We start from the raw sequence: 16399 nt of genomic DNA on the forward strand, positions 1-16399 counted from the left end.
ATACACACACACACACACACACACACACACACACACTTCTCCCTTGTCATTCTATAGTCGATGGCACTCTAGGCAGAAAAGGGGTCTGCAAAAATTATGTTGACATTGTGATCCTGCAGATAAATATCTTTCATCATGGGTAAATTATTATAATCTTTTGAATTTTCTAGACAGAGGAATATATAAAATTTTGGCCATAAGAAGAAATGATATGAAAGAAAATAATAAATAAATACAGAAATAAATAAATAAATAACAGCCATTTAGCAAGGTTTTCGGTAACTTTTTTATATCTAAGAATACTGATAACTCTCTCTCTCTCTCTCTCTCTCTCTCTCTCTCTAAAATTATATATGCATCTGTATCCATATCTATATTAAAAAGTCAATCAGTCAATCTATTTATCTATCTATATTTGCATCTCTCATAGTATTGGTTATTACATGTCTCACAATACATAGCCGTGATGATGGTAGTGATGTTTGTGGTGATGGATGTGGTGTTTGTGGTGATGGTAGTGTGTTTGTGATGATGGATGTGGTGTTTGTGATGATGGTAGTGGTGTTTGTGATGGTGGTAGTGTTTTGTGATGGTGGTAGTGTGTTTGTGATGGTGGTAGTGTGTTTGTGATGATGGTAGTGTATTTGTGATGATGGTAGTGGTGTTTGTGATGATGGTAGTGTTTTGTGATGATGGTAGTGGTGTTTGTGATGATGGTAGTGATGTTTGTGATGATGGTAGTGTGTTTGTGATGATGGTAGTGGTGTTTGTGATGATGGTAGTGTTTTGTGATGATGGTAGTGGTGTTTGTGATGATGATAATGATGTTTGTGATGATGGTAGTGTTTTGTGATGATGGTAGTGGTGTTTGTGATGGTGGTAGTGTGTTTGTGATGATGGTAGTGGTGTTTGTGATGACGGTAGTGGTGTTTGTGATGATGGTAGTGATGTTTGTGATGATGGTAGTGGTGTTTGTGATGATGGTAGTGTTTTGTGATGGTGGTAGTGTGTTTGTGATGGTGGTAGTGTGTTTGTGATGATGGTAGTGGTGTTTGTGATGATGGTAGTGATGTTTGTGATGATGGTAGTGTGTTTGTGATGATGGATGTGGTGTTTGTGATGGTGGTAGTGCTGTTTGTGATGGTGGTAGTGTGTTTGTGATGATGGTAGTGGTGTTTGTGATGATGGTAGTGTTTTGTGATGATGGTAGTGGTGTTTGTGATGATGGTAGTGATGTTTGTGATGATGGTAGTGGTGTTTGTGATGATGGTAGTGATGTTTGTGATGATGGTAGTGGTGTTTGTGATGATGGTAGTGATGTTTGTGATGATGGTAGTGATGTTTGTGATGATGGTAGTGGTGTTTGTGATGATGGTAGTGATGTTTGTGATGGTGGTAGTGTGTTTGTGATGATGGTAGTGGTGTTTGTGATGACGGTAGTGGTGTTTGTGATGATGGTAGTGATGTTTGTGATGATGGTAGTGGTGTTTGTGATGATGGTAGTGTTTTGTGATGGTGGTAGTGTGTTTGTGATGATGTGTGTTTGTGATGATGGTAGTGTGTGATGATGGTAGTGGTGTTTGTGATGGTGGTAGTGTGTTTGTGATGGTGGTAGTGGTGTTTGTGATGATGGTAGTGGTGTTTGTGATGATGGTAGTGATGTTTGTGATGATGGTAGTGGTGTTTGTGATGATGGTAGTGGTGTTTGTGATGGTGGTAGTGTGTTTGTGATGGTGGTAGTGTGTTTGTGATGATGGTAGTGGTGTTTGTGATGATGGTAGTGTTTTGTGATGATGGTAGTGGTGTTTGTGATGATGGTAGTGATGTTTGTGATGATGGTAGTGTGTTTGTGATGATGGATGTGGTGTTTGTGATGGTGGTAGTGCTGTTTGTGATGGTGGTAGTGTGTTTGTGATGATGGTAGTGGTGTTTGTGATGATGGTAGTGTTTTGTGATGATGGTAGTGGTGTTTGTGATGATGGTAGTGTTTTGTGATGATGGTAGTGGTGTTTGTGATGATGGTAGTGATGTTTGTGATGATGGTAGTGGTGTTTGTGATGATGGTAGTGATGTTTGTGATGATGGTAGTGATGTTTGTGATGATGGTAGTGGTGTTTGTGATGATGGTAGTGGTGTTTGTGATGATGGTAGTGGTGTTTGTGATGATGGTAGTGGTGTTTGTGATGATGGTAGTGTTTTGTGATGGTGGTAGTGTGTTTGTGATGGTGGTAGTGTGTTTGTGATGATGGTAGTGGTGTTTGTGATGATGGTAGTGTTTTGTGATGATGGTAGTGGTGTTTGTGATGATGGTAGTGATGTTTGTGATGATGGTAGTGTGTTTGTGATGATGGATGTGGTGTTTGTGATGGTGGTAGTGCTGTTTGTGATGGTGGTAGTGTGTTTGTGATGATGGTAGTGGTGTTTGTGATGATGGTAGTGTTTTGTGATGATGGTAGTGGTGTTTGTGATGATGGTAGTGTTTTGTGATGATGGTAGTGGTGTTTGTGATGATGGTAGTGATGTTTGTGATGATGGTAGTGGTGTTTGTGATGATGGTAGTGATGTTTGTGATGATGGTAGTGATGTTTGTGATGATGGTAGTGGTGTTTGTGATGATGGTAGTGGTGTTTGTGATGATGGTAGTGGTGTTTGTGATGATGGTAGTGGTGTTTGTGATGATGGTAGTGGTGTTTGTGATGGTGGTAGTGTGTTTATGATGATGGTAGTGGTGTTTGTGATGATGGTAGTGGTGTTTGTGATGATGGTAGTGTTTTGTGATGATGGTAGTGGTGTTTGTGATGGTGGTAGTGGTGTTTGTGATGGTGGTAGTGGTGTTTGTGATGATGGTAGTGGTGTTTGTGATGGTGGTAGTGGTGTTTGTGATGAGTGTAGTGGTGTTTGTGATGATGGTAGTGGTGTTTGTGATGATGGTAGTGGTGTTTGTGATGGTGGTAGTGGTGTTTGTGATGGTGGTAGTGGTGTTTGTGATGGTGGTAATGTGTTTGTGATGATGGTAGTGTGTTTGTGATGATGGTAGTGGTGTTTGTGATGACGGTAGTGTGTTTGTGATGACGGTAGTGTGTTTGTGATGATGGTAGTGGTGTTTGTGATGATGGTAGTGGTGTTTGTGATGGTGGTAGTGGTGTTTGTGATGGTGGTAGTGTGTTTGTGATGATGGTAGTGTGTTTGTGATGATGGTAGTGGTGTTTGTGATGATGGTAGTGTTTTGTGATGATGGTAGTGGTGTTTTTGATGATGGTAGTGGTGTTTGTGATGATGGTAGTGATGTTTGTGATGATGGTAGTGATGTTTGTGATGATGGTAGTGGTGTTTGTGATGATGGTAGTGGTGTTTGTGATGATGGTAGTGGTGTTTGTGATGATGGTAGTGGTGTTTGTGATGGTGGTAGTGTGTTTGTGATGATGGTAGTGTATTTGTGATGATGGTAGTGGTGTTTGTGATGATGGTAGTGTTTTGTGATGATGGTAGTGGTGTTTGTGATGATGGTAGTGATGTTTGTGATGATGGTAGTGTGTTTGTGATGATGGTAGTGGTGTTTGTGATGATGGTAGTGTTTTGTGATGATGGTAGTGGTGTTTGTGATGATGATAATGATGTTTGTGATGATGGTAGTGTTTTGTGATGATGGTAGTGGTGTTTGTGATGGTGGTAGTGTGTTTGTGATGATGGTAGTGGTGTTTGTGATGACGGTAGTGGTGTTTGTGATGATGGTAGTGATGTTTGTGATGATGGTAGTGGTGTTTGTGATGATGGTAGTGGTGTTTGTGATGATGGTAGTGATGTTTGTGATGATGGTAGTGTGTTTGTGATGAAGGTAGTGGTGTTTGTGATGATGGTAGTGTTTTGTGATGATGGTAGTGTTTTGAGATGATGGTATTGTTGTTTGTGATGATGGTAGTGGTGTTTGTGATGGTGGTAGTGTGTTTGTGATGATGGTAGTGTGTTTATGATGATGGTAGTGGTGTTTGTGATGATGGTAGTGTTTTGTGATGATGGTAGTGGTGTTTGTGATGATGGTAGTGATGTTTGTGATGATGGTAGTGTGTTTGTGATGATGGTAGTGGTGTTTATGATGATGGTAGTGTGTTTGTGATGATGGTAGTGGTGTTTGTGATGATGGTAGTGTTTTGTGATGATGGTATTGGTGTTTGTGATGATGGTAGTGGTGTTTGTGATGATGGTAGTGGTGTTTGTGATGATGGTAGTGGTGTTTGTGATGGTGGTAGTGTGTTTGTGATGATGATAGTGTGTTTGTGATGATGGTAGTGGTGTTTGTGATGATGGTAGTGTTTTGTGATGATGGTAGTGGTGTTTGTGATGATGGTAGTGATGTTTGTGATGATGGTAGTGTGTTTGTGATGATGGTAGTGGTGTTTGTGATGATGGTAGTGGTGTTTGTGATGATGGTAGTGTTTTGTGATGATTGTAGTGGTGTTTGTGATGATGGTAGTGATGTTTGTGATGATGGTAGTGTTTTGTGATGATGGTAGTGGTGTTTGTGATGGTGGTAGTGTGTTTGTGATGATGGTAGTGGTGTTTGTGATGATGGTAGTGGTGTTTGTGATGATGGTAGTGGTGTTTGTGATGGTGGTAGTGTGTTTGTGATGATGGTAGTGGTGTTTGTGATGATGGTAGTGTGTTTGTGATGATGGTAGTGTGTTTGTGATGATGGTAATGGTGTTTGTGATGATGTTAGTGGTTAGTGACAATGGTAGTGGTTTGTGATGATGGTAGTGATGTTTGTGATGATGGTAGTGATGTTTGTGATTATGGTGGTTGTGTTTGTGATGATGGTAGTGATGTTTGTGATGATGGTAGTGATGTTTGTGATGATGGTAGTGATGTTTATGGTGATGATAGTGATGTTTGTGATGATGGTAGTGATGCTTAAGGTAGCCAGGGCTGTGTGTGGTGGTAGTGGGGTATGTGAAGGCCACGCTGTTTAGAAAGAGCCACTCCTGTCAAAAGGCTGAGAGAGAGAGAGAGAGAGAGAGAGAGAGAGAGAGAGAGAGAGAGAGAGAGAGAGAGAGAGAGAGAGAGAGAGAGAGAGAGAGAGAGAGAGAGAGAGACACTTAGAAGCGCCGTCTTGTAAAGTCTCCTACAATCTTACAATCTCTAGTAGTCTTTTATCCGGCTGAGATCATGGCTTTTGTCCCTCTCAAGATCTTGTATGGGTCTCTCTCTCTCTCTTTCTCGCTCTCTCTCTCTCTCCCTTTCTCTCTCTCTCTCTCTCACTTCAGCAGTTGTGAGAGGCCGTGCGCTGGGTCCTAATGAAATGTGGGTTCCCCTCACCGTAGACTTTATGCATATGTGATACAGAAAGTACAGGAGTGAGGCAGGAGACAAGGTGAGGCAGGAAGTAGGATAAGGTAGGACGAGGAAGTGCGAGGCAGGGTGGGTCAAGGGGAGGCAGGATAAGGCAGGATGAAATAGAACATGGTAAGGCGAGGCAGGGTGGGGCAGGGAACACGGCAGCCAGGTAAACCATGTTAATGTTTCCCTGCCTCAGCTCATCACGCACCCTCCCTCCCTCCTACCCTCTTTCCTGCCTACCTACCCTCCCTCTTACCTATCTATCCTTCCCTCTGCCTACTTTCCCTCCTACCTACCTACCTATCCATCCTCTTTTTACCTGTTTCTACCTACCCGCCGACATGTCGTAAAAATACCCCCGGTAATACCAATACACCAGTCCTGTATGAGACAGCCCTAGCATGTATTCAATATGGACGGTGGGTGTTAGCGCCGAAGTGGTGACATGTAGAGGTATACGATATGTAGGAGGACTACTGGGCCTTGGGAGCAGGCTGAGAAGCCTATGCCCAGAGTCGAGCACATAAAAAAAAAAAAAAAAAAAAAAAAGCTACCCACCTACCCTCCTTTGACCTGTCCTCCTTCCTACCTACCCTCCCTACTACTTACCAACCCTCCGTCCTAGCTACCTACCTTCCTTTCTACCTACCTACCCTCCTTCTACCAACCCTCCCTCCTACCTACCTACCTTCCTTTCTACCTGTCTACCCTCCCTCCTACCTACCTACCCTCCCTCCTACCTACCTACCCTCCCTCCTACTTACCTACCTTCCTTTCTACCTATCTACCCTCCCTGCTACCTACCTACCCTCCCTTTGAACTCAATCTGTATCCTCTTGGCCGTTGTTCATCCCATAGTACAAATGGAGACCTGATAACAGACAATGCAGGTCGTATCCTAGGGGTAAATAAGGACCTAGAATAAACAGACTGCCTTAGTGACCCTCGTACAGTCATGGGAATTAGACCGAAGGCTCCGTAACATCTTTTCCTGAGAGATTTATTTTGCTTATCACACCTTATTGTCCTCTTCTGTGCTGCATAAATCATTCTAATATCGCCATACTCTGCATAAACGTAAAAAAGGATACTAACCACTCATCCAAAAATAAATCGCTAAGGAAGAGGTGTTAGGGAGCTTCCTTAACGAACGAAAATACGAGCCTAATTATTTTTTTCCCTCCTACCTCCTTCAACTCCATCATATATAATTTATTTTTATTTTTATTTTTTTTCTAATTCTTTCTTCTTCGTTTTCAGTTATAATCTTGTATCGTTCCTGCACCTTTCACCTTTTATCTTCTTCATCATCTCCCTCTCCCGTAGTCTCAGGTTATTCATATTTTCATTCACTATTGCGTCATATTTTTTCACTTTCATTCCAGAAATACTTATCTTTCTACATATTTATCTATCTATCTATCTACCAATGTATCCATCTATTTATTAATCTATTTTTTCCTGACTATATGGATAAAAAGCTCTATGTTACTAGCGGCCCTAATTTTTACTTATTTTTCCTGACCACCAACAAGGAAGGGAAGGCAGGGGTGGGGGTGCCAGGGGTGGGGTGAGGCAGGGTTAGAGAAGGCAGGGGCAAGGAGAGGCAGGGGTAGGAGAGCAGGGGCAGGGGCAGGGGAGTCAAGGGGGGTGCCAAGGATAAGGGTGCAAGGGCTAGGGGGAGCAGGGATAGAAATCTGGGGGGTAAGGAAGATAGTAGTTGTGGGACGAGGGAAGGAAACGGGAGGGGTAGGTACAATATGGCTCTCTCTTAATCAACTGCGTCTGATCTGCTTAACAAAACATTAAAACTTCTGAAGACGACAAACGATAAATTCTGGAAGCACTAGAATGTATGTTTCCTTAGCTTCTGTATGTTATCACTGTTGAAGTTAAAATTCTGGTTCACTATGATTAGACAAGGAATCAATTTATAACTACACAACCAGTACAACTAATATTTTGCGTCGGTAAACACACACTCAGGCTCTCAAACTGGCCTAACCTTCACTGTGTATGAATAATAAACAGCGTAAAATTGCAGGTTGAGAAAACTTACCCAGACTTTGTACAATATCAACCAGACATCATCAAAAAAATAACAGTTCACGCAAACACTTTAACAGGGGGCCGATCCAGCATTTAGTAAAAGGGGGAACAATATTTCTGTACCCACTGATGATTAAACTTTATCAGTAAAGTTCAAATCATACTAGAAGTTGGTGGAAAACACTCTATTTATTTATTTCGTTAATTCTGTGTCTTTACTGCAGGTGTTAGTTGTCTTTATTAACAAAACACAATGATTTTATCCTTCTGGCGACCAGGGAAAAACTTGGTACAACTAAAAATTATAATAGAAGAGGTTTAGGTCCCTTCCCTCTATGGATTCGCTACTGTGGGCAGTGTGTAAAGACTGGCATAATAACAGGTGTGTAAAACAAATGTGCAAAAACATGTGTAAGCAGGTGTATCAAGGGCGTGTAAAATAGATATAATAACATGTATGTAAAAAGGGTTTATTAAAATCGGTGTGTAAAGCAGGTGTGTAAAACAACTGCATAAAAACAGGTGTGTAAAACAGGTGCACAAGAACTGGTGTGTAAAAAAAAAAACAAGTGTTTGAACTGACCATGACTGTGGCCATGATGACGGTGGCTGCGAGGAGGCCGCTACCACCAGGTTGGCTCAGTAGTGTCGGCATCCTGTCCCGGCACCTCCTCCAGCCTCCTCCCGCGCCAGTCTCCCCTCACACACACACCCTGCAACAGCACAAAAAAAAGAAAGAAAAAGAAAGAAAATCAGGCGGGTTCAAAGCTGTGATCAATATCAGCCGTGGAAGTATCGTCTACGCTACAGTACACAAACCGTATTTATCCTCGGAAGTTGGAGTGGGGAGGGCGGGGCGAGGAAATGCGTCTCTTGGCAACTCGGGTCTCTGGGGGCCGGCTCGCTAATAATTCAGGGCGTTTACTCTCCTGAATGAAAGATGTGGGACTACGAGGTGCTCGGCTTGAGGGCACAGGCTGTAATCCAGTTATTCTCACTCACCCGGAGCCTGAGAGTGGTCACAGGGTCAGGAGGATTTGCTGTCTGTTGATCACTTCAGTTTGTGTGGTTTGACGAACGAGGCATGGAGATATATAGAACATATATACACACAAGCAGAGAGGAACGTGAAACAAACATATAGAGGTTTATGGAGATATACGAAACACATATATGGAGGAGAGAAACGTAAAGGTAAAGGGATAGTGGGATCTGCTGGCTACTGATCCTTTGATGTTTCGTATGATTTAGGGGAGGAGGCACAAAGCACGTGATAAAGCGTGGGAGGGTGAAACGTAAAGAAAAGATACAGAGTCATGCAGATATACAAAGCACGTATACAAAGGAGAGAGGAACAATTCTCACTATTCATCCACATCCTAAAGTTCATTTCTAAGCACTAAACAGACTGGGGTGGGAATATACCATTTTTCCTCTAACCCGGCCTAAAACGACCATCTCTCCACGTTGAAAGCTGGTTTGTAACAATGGATTAACATGAGAATATGATGCTAGTCAAGAGGAAGTGCTGTGGAAAGGATTTAGAGATGTAGTATTCTTTTTCTGCCACTGAGTTACGTGAAATAAACTGCAAAAGGACTAAAATCTGGGCCATGTTAGAGTAAAGACACTATAGTACTAATACCAAACCCAGGCTCATCTGAACGTGAACCCAGTGGACCGCAGGCTGAAGTTACTCCTCTCCTTCCTGCCACCATCCTCCTTTTGGGGGGACAGGGAACTAAATGGGATAAATACAATGCACATACACGACTACTACACTCAACAGTATACTTTAACTTTACTGGGGAAGCAAGAGGAATGGAAAAAAAAAAAAGAGAAAAAGAAAAAAGAAATCCATATAGAGAAAACACCCACTGAAGGACCTAATTTCTAAATATCAGTAGATTGATAAAAAAAAAAAAAAATCTAGCGCCAGGCAGCAAGGATCATATGGCATTAAGAAAGCATTAAAGGAAACTAATTAAAACTTTGGCGAACCTAGTAAAATGGGAATAAATATAATAAAGGACACTAAACACTAAAAGAACCAGTAAAAATAATAAAGAAAAAGATATAAAACTGCACTAAAAGGAACGGGGTAGAAGCATAACGAAACATAAGTACGAGAATACGAAGATACTGGATTAAATTGTTCATGTTTGATTGACAGCATGAAATAAAAAACTCACAGCGTATATTTAGAAGACTTGCTTAAATTTGAGACTCCTGGCGTTTGGTTCCTTCTTCCTTGCATTAAAAATAAACTGCTCGTCGGAAAGTTTGTCTAAATCAATTCTAGCTATCGATTTGGTGCGACCTTAAGCCACTGTGTCCTTGGCTTCAATAATTACACTTTTGAAGGTTAGACTCTTGAAGCTTCCTCAGTTCTATCCCTTTCTGTTACACGCTGGTTAGAGCTTAGTAGATAAAGCTTTTTTGTAACAGAAAACCTCGTCATAAAGCCTTACTGTTACTTGTACTTAATACGTATTCTTAGGTCTCCTGTTTTCTGTATTTTCTATGTACTCTTATGTCCTCCTTGTCTAGGCTATGTTTTTCCTCTTTTTATATACCTTCTGTGTACGAACCTACCATGTGATTTGTTTTTATAAAGATTTTTCCTTTGTATGGGTGATTTACTTTACTGATCAGCCTTATTCCGTGGACAGGGCTTTATTTTTTCTTTACTCTCTCTCTCTCTCTCTCTCTAACAACATCGAGAAGCACTTAATCTATCAGCACTTTCAGCACCATACACCCCAAACAGTACTCATCACATCAGCCTTGTGTGAGATATTTTTATAATTTATTCTGACTGATACAAAGTGAGTTAACCCCTTCGATAAGATGATGCCCTTTTTACATTTCATTCTTCATGGTTACAGACGATTTTATTCAGCTTCTAAGAGCCCTGTAGTAGTGGCTAATGAAGGATGTATTTAACCTCTCCATTTTGAAAAGCGTCTACTAAGCTGAGTATAGTCGTGGCCGTAGCAAGATCAAAAAAAGTCGTCACCGAATTGAAACGACTAATTCGGCCCTGTGGTGATCTCTCTCAGGCTGGAGAAGCTTGGAACCATCTCCTTTAACTCCCTCTGATACTTTCTTATTTAATTCTTCCCGCGCCAGACGATATTAGTCAGCTTAGGGGATATGGGTAAGGCTTAAGCTGTCTTGATCTGTCTTGCAGGTCACCAGAGCCAGTGTTGTTTATAGTTCACTACGATACACAGTGCCTCACCTGCAACACTCATGCTTTCGTAAAACTGATGACCGCAACATTTGTTTCAAAGTATTCCTATTTTCACTGCCATCTGGGAATAATATTAATGAAAAAGCCTCCGTGTTTATCAATGAATGTTAAGCGGAACTCTTTTATTGCCTTGTGAACTGCTGATACTGGTCTGAATTTAATAGTTTGCCCTGTGCCTTGATTATGTGTTTCTCTGAACTTCTTGCGGAAGCCATTATCATACAGACTACCTCTAACTTGAAATATCTGTGAGGCCATTGGGATGACCTTTAATCAGCTTTAAATAATCGTAAAATCATTATGAAACACAGTACAGTAGCTTGCAACACTCGAATTCACTTGACGTTTCTCTGTCTTTACTGAAAACATATACTTCACTTCACTGATCATTCTTTACTTTTATTTTCCGTCCATACAATAACAGTTTGACATTTTCCACAGCAAGACACATACACACACACACACACACATACACCCTATCCTTCTAATTATATGGCCATATTTAACACGGCAAATATCAGACACAGCAAGAAAACACAAAGCATACACTCTGTTCGTCGTCATTTGTCCATATAAACACAACACAGCAAGAAAACACACAAGCACACCCTCCCCTTGTCATAATTACACCAGATCAACACAACATACCAAGAAAACACACACACACACACACACACACACACACACACACACACACACACACACACACACACACACACACACACACACTTCCTGCCACAAATTTACCTGCTCAACACACTCTTCCCTTCGTACTGTCTTCTCCCCATCCACTACATCTCAAGTACTCAGTCTTCTTTACGATCGCTTCCCTCTCTCTCCCTTCCTCCCTCCCTCCCTCCCTCCCTCTCTCTCTCTCTCTCTCTCTCTAATCCTGGTTCTTTCTTCCTCTACCTATCTGAATCATTTCGCTGCTAATCTCACTTTTTCTTTTTCCTTTCATTTTGTCTTCCTCTTTCTCATTTGTTCGTCTGTCTCTCACCTCACAGCATCCCCTCCCTCCCTCCCTCTCTCTCTCTCTCTCTCTCTCTCTCTCTCTCTCTCTCTCTCTCTCTCTCACCTGGTTCCTTTCTTCTCCATGACTGTCTCTCACCTTTACCAGGGTCTCCTGCTTTCCTTTATCTCTCACTTTACATTCTCTCTCTCTCTCTCTCTTCCCTCCTCGCGCTCAACCCTCTCTGGCCATCTATTTTTCAGCCCCTCACCGCGTCTCTCTCTCTCTCTCTCTCTCTCTGAGCAATCTAATTCCATCTAATTCCACACCCTTTTAGATGCCCCCTCCCCGTCTTCTCAAGTCTGTCCCTCTGAACTGAATTAAGAACACGCAAACAAGGATGGCAAGACGGGCAATAGTAGACGAGATAGGGAGAGGGGCAAGCAGCTACCCTGGAAGAGAGAGCAATGACCAAATAACTCTCCCGACGAGAATATGGACCTACATGGTTTAATCTTGTAGCCATCAGACGATTTTACTCAGCCTAGAAGCGGTGTCTCACGTTCATCTCATGGAGTCTTTACAAAGCTAAATAAAATCGTCTGGGGTTAAAATAGTCCCCAGTAAGCCTTTCACCAAACGAAAAATCTTCAACACGTTATTCTCGCTACCGCCAGACGATTTTATTCAGCTCAGGAGTAGCGTCTCGTCGTGAAAGGGCTGCAACTCGCAAAGCCAATTACTTTTCATTACCAACAACGCCGCGCTCACATTACAATGCACAATATTGTCGGCTGACTCTGCCTTCTCTCCCAGACCTTCTCCCCCTCCCCCTGTTTTACATATTAATTAAAGTCTGTTCCCCTCTTATGTACAGGACGCGTGGGTCAATAATGCCAATCCCGGATGCTTAATATGTGCCTGGTGGTGATGAGAGTAATCAGGAGGAGGCTGTTATTATGAGCCTACATTATAGCCCGGGTGATGGCGGCGCGGCAACAAATTTCCGAACCTTCGTCGATTTGGGCAACTTTTTCTCTTTTCCCTGGAGGTCTAGGGCCAGGGTAAGTTAGGCTGGGTTAGCTCTTAGTTTAGGGTTAACGGTATATAAAGTAAATATGAATATCCTGGGAAAAGTTAAAGCGTGTTCGTGAAATACCTGACAACACGGCACCTGGTTGACATTTTCCTCTCCTCCCTTCCCCTGCCCTTCCCTCATTTTCCCCTCTTCCAAGTAACGCCCTCACACTGTTGCCACCTTTCTGCTTTACCCTGCTTTACATCTGCCTCCCTTTGCTTAGCCTCACCTGTATGTATTTATCTACAAGATTTACTGGGAATGAAGCGCTGTGTAGGAGTTAACAGGACAGACGGTAACTCACTCTCCTTTCAGTTCGAACGTGCTTGGGTGGAAGAGGGATTCATTTGCCCTTCTAACGCAAAACACTGATTAGATACCAAGATTTAGGCTCCAATAGCAACAGAAATTAATGCTAACTTACTTTTGCTACAGACAAAAAGTTTTACACAATTTAGGAATGTCCTCTCGTCGTCTGTGGGTTAAGAACTGTCTCCAATGGGCGAGATAATTTTGGTACCGGCATGTGCAGACTAGAATTCCACCACGCTGTCAGACCTGCAACATTTTCCTCTGTATCCAATATCAGTCACAATAATAACACTTTTACTGCTAGAGGTGTCAACTGTGAGCTTTCTTTTAAGTACTAAGGCTTTAATAAACAAAACTCACTCTCCCCACACCTCTGCTCAGCGTATATTCAACTCTGGCTTAGACCATCTTTGACAGTGGCTGATGGTGTTTGAAGTCTCATTCCGGAATTAGATATGAAACAGGGGATCATGGCCGTTTAATACCTTCACTAAGTCCTTTAGGTTGACGCTGCATCCTGTAACATCGAGAGGGACCTGAAGGTACTGTTGTTCATACTCAGTAACGACCTCCCCTCCCACGACACATCCTCCATTCTCATACACTCGCTTTCCCTTTTTCTAATACATCCTCCTTCCCCATACGCTCCCTCACCTTCTTCTAACACAATTTCCTTCCTCAAACACTCCCTCGCCTTTTTCTGAGATGTCTCCTTCCTCGTACATTCTCTTACTCGTTTCTCACTCTCTCTCTCTCCTCCCTCCACTCTCTCTCACGCAGTATGAAGCCTCTTGGTCAATCTTGCTCTCTTCTTTCCCTCCATACAGTAACACTCTCTCTCTCTCTCTCTAAAAAAAAATATTTTGCTTTATACTTTCAGCTACCTAAGCTTCCTAACCACATCCTTCTTTAATCCGTTTCTTAGGCTAAATTCAACAATCCAAATCCTTCCCAAAACAGTTTCGATGGTGGTGTTTCTTCGCGGTCGATGCATTTCGCAAATGTAACAGCAAGCGTGGTATCGATACGCCAGCTTCACAAGCAGAGGAGAGGGGGGCTGGGGTGAGATGGCACAATGTTGCGTTTTGTTGAGTCTTTTGCTGTGTTTGGTTCACTTGAGTTTATTATTCAAGATAACACAGGATGATTTTACCTGAGAGAATTCCTTTGCACTCAAAAGATTAAGCAACGAAATCCATACTTCTTTCACACTCAACTTGGCCCAGATTTTCGTCCTTTTACAGCTTATCTCACATAGTTCAGTGTAAAAATAAGACTGCACTAGAGCTCTATGTCCCCTCGATAGCACTACTTCGTGACTAGCACCATACTCGTGTTAATCTATTGTCATGACTCAGCGTGCAAGATGGAGAGATGGCAATTTTAGGTCGCTAGAGTAAAACAGGGATAGCAACCGTTTCTCTGCTACTGCCACACCAAGGATCTATATTTAGGCTAAAACCAAACAACTCTACCCAGCTGAATGTGATCCTGATAATCAAAGAGCACATGTAGCCAATAATTCCTCTCATCCTATTACTGACATCACTAGGGACTCTCCTGACGTGAGTATGGGGTTATGCGAATGTTGAGGCTAGACATTATTTTGATGTAAGAAAGAAGGAACCAAAGGCCAGGAGCCCACAAGATTGTTCCCTCCAAGAAAAAAGCAAAAGCAAGATAACAGAGAGCCAAAATCAAGATCCGTTCATTTCGAGATGGCTGGACACACTGCGTTTGAGAGACTGGAGAGCACAGACGGATGGTTGTATGATCAAAATGAATCGGAAAAGGGAATGCAAGTGTCCAGTAACTGATGGTCACCTGTGGGATGCCTATGAGTGTTATTTATTTTTATTAGCCTGCATCCCACATAACAGAGCGCAGTCAGGTACGATACAGGGAAGTCTGGATCGCCCTAAAGTCGTCACACTTTTCTGAAATAGCCGCCCAAAATTGAGAGCTTACCATCCCTTCGCCATATTTAAGTTTTAGCGTCGAATTCAGAGTGGTCTTGGTGAATTCGCAACACCTCTTCCTTAGCGAATTATTCCGGGTATTGCATCTCAGTATGCCCTCACACTACCGATGCAAAGACGCGCATTTTCGTCGGTTAAAAAAGCTCCCTAACACCTTTCCTTAAGTGACTTATTTTGTATATTACATCTTACTGTCCTTCTCCGTGTTGCATTAGCCATTCTCAAATCGTAATACCCTGCATAGATAACGTGCAAAAGGACACTAACCAGCTGTATCCAGAAATAAATCGCTAAGGAAGAAGTGCTAGGGGATAAAAAATAATAACCAACTAATAGGCAGGATATTCCACAAGAAACGCCTGGAGGTATCCCAAGTGCTGAGGTGACGGCTCATCCTGCAGGTGTGGGCGGGGGTGTAGATGAATAATTGCCGGAGGAGACACTGATAACGTTAACTGATTCGTCCTGGCAACACACGAAAAAACACCCGGCGGAGTGTAAGAGGAGTGGTGTATATGGACTACCTTGTATGAGAGTAAAGAGGCGTGAGAAACCCAGGGTGGAGGGTGACGTAAGGATCGAGAGAAAGAAGATGGAGATACGGCACGGCATCAGGCAGGGAGAGGCAAGAGGAGACGGACGAGGGGAAGAGGGGGAGGGGTAGAGAAAAAGAGAGGGAGAGACAACACCCTACTAGATGGAGAGAGACGAGGGAATGGAAGGGGAGAAAAAGGTAGAGAAAGGTAGGGAGAGACAGCACCCTACAAGACGGAGAGAAACGAGGGAATGGAACGGGAGAAAAGGGAGAAAGGGGTAGACGGGAACAGAGAGGGAGAGAAGATAAAGTACTAAACTGGGTGAGAAGCGAGGAACTGCAAGAGGAGGGGCGGGAAAAGTAGTGGAGAGAGAGGGAGACACAGCACGGTATGAAAAGAGAGGGAAACAAAGGCATGGAAGAGAAGAGGAGGAAGTGGTAGAAAGAGAAGTAGAGACGGCTCAATAACAGGGAATGAGCAAGGAAAAAAGGTGGGAAAGGGTAGAGAGAGGGGGATGTACAGGGAGGGAGGGAAACGAAGGATCAAAAGAGAAAAGGGGGAAAGGGGGATAACTAAACAAGACTCCCAGCCAAGTGTTGCTGCCCTCTGCCACCTCCTGCATCTCTGTTCGGCCCCCGTGAGTGACTGTTTTATCCTGGGGGTTTGGGCAGTCGCTGGGTAGTAACTTGGGAGCACGAAGAAAGAAAGAAAGAAAGAAAGAAAGAAAGACAGAAAGAAAAGGTGTAATGTACTGCCACGACATCGATAACTTGGTCGAGGAAGAGTGTGGTGGTATGGGAAAGATTTAACACTCTGGCTACTACGATTTTCCCTGCCTTAACAAAATCGTCTTGTGTTAGCGTAAGTACAATTTCTAGGTGTACCAGTGCCAGAGAAAGGATT

At 42.8% G+C, this 16399-nt stretch overlaps 1 protein-coding gene across 1 annotated transcript in view; it reads right to left on the reverse strand.

Annotated features, from left to right (window-relative positions):
* LOC145404891 (uncharacterized) overlaps window positions 1-16399 on the reverse strand; it is a 52558-nt gene that overhangs the window by 35344 nt on the left and 815 nt on the right. Inside the window, exon 2 of the mRNA XM_080276392.1 lies at window positions 7967-8096. Coding sequence (XP_080132518.1) covers window positions 7967-8038 — 72 coding nt within the window. The 5' untranslated portion in view covers window positions 8039-8096. The remainder of the gene's footprint in view (window positions 1-7966; window positions 8097-16399) is intronic.

The sequence above is a fragment of the Coenobita brevimanus genome, chromosome 65, assembly GCF_032717465.1.
Source record: "Coenobita brevimanus isolate Jiangsu-jjx chromosome 65, ASM3271746v2, whole genome shotgun sequence".
In the NCBI taxonomy this organism is placed as follows: domain Eukaryota; kingdom Metazoa; phylum Arthropoda; class Malacostraca; order Decapoda; family Coenobitidae; genus Coenobita; species Coenobita brevimanus.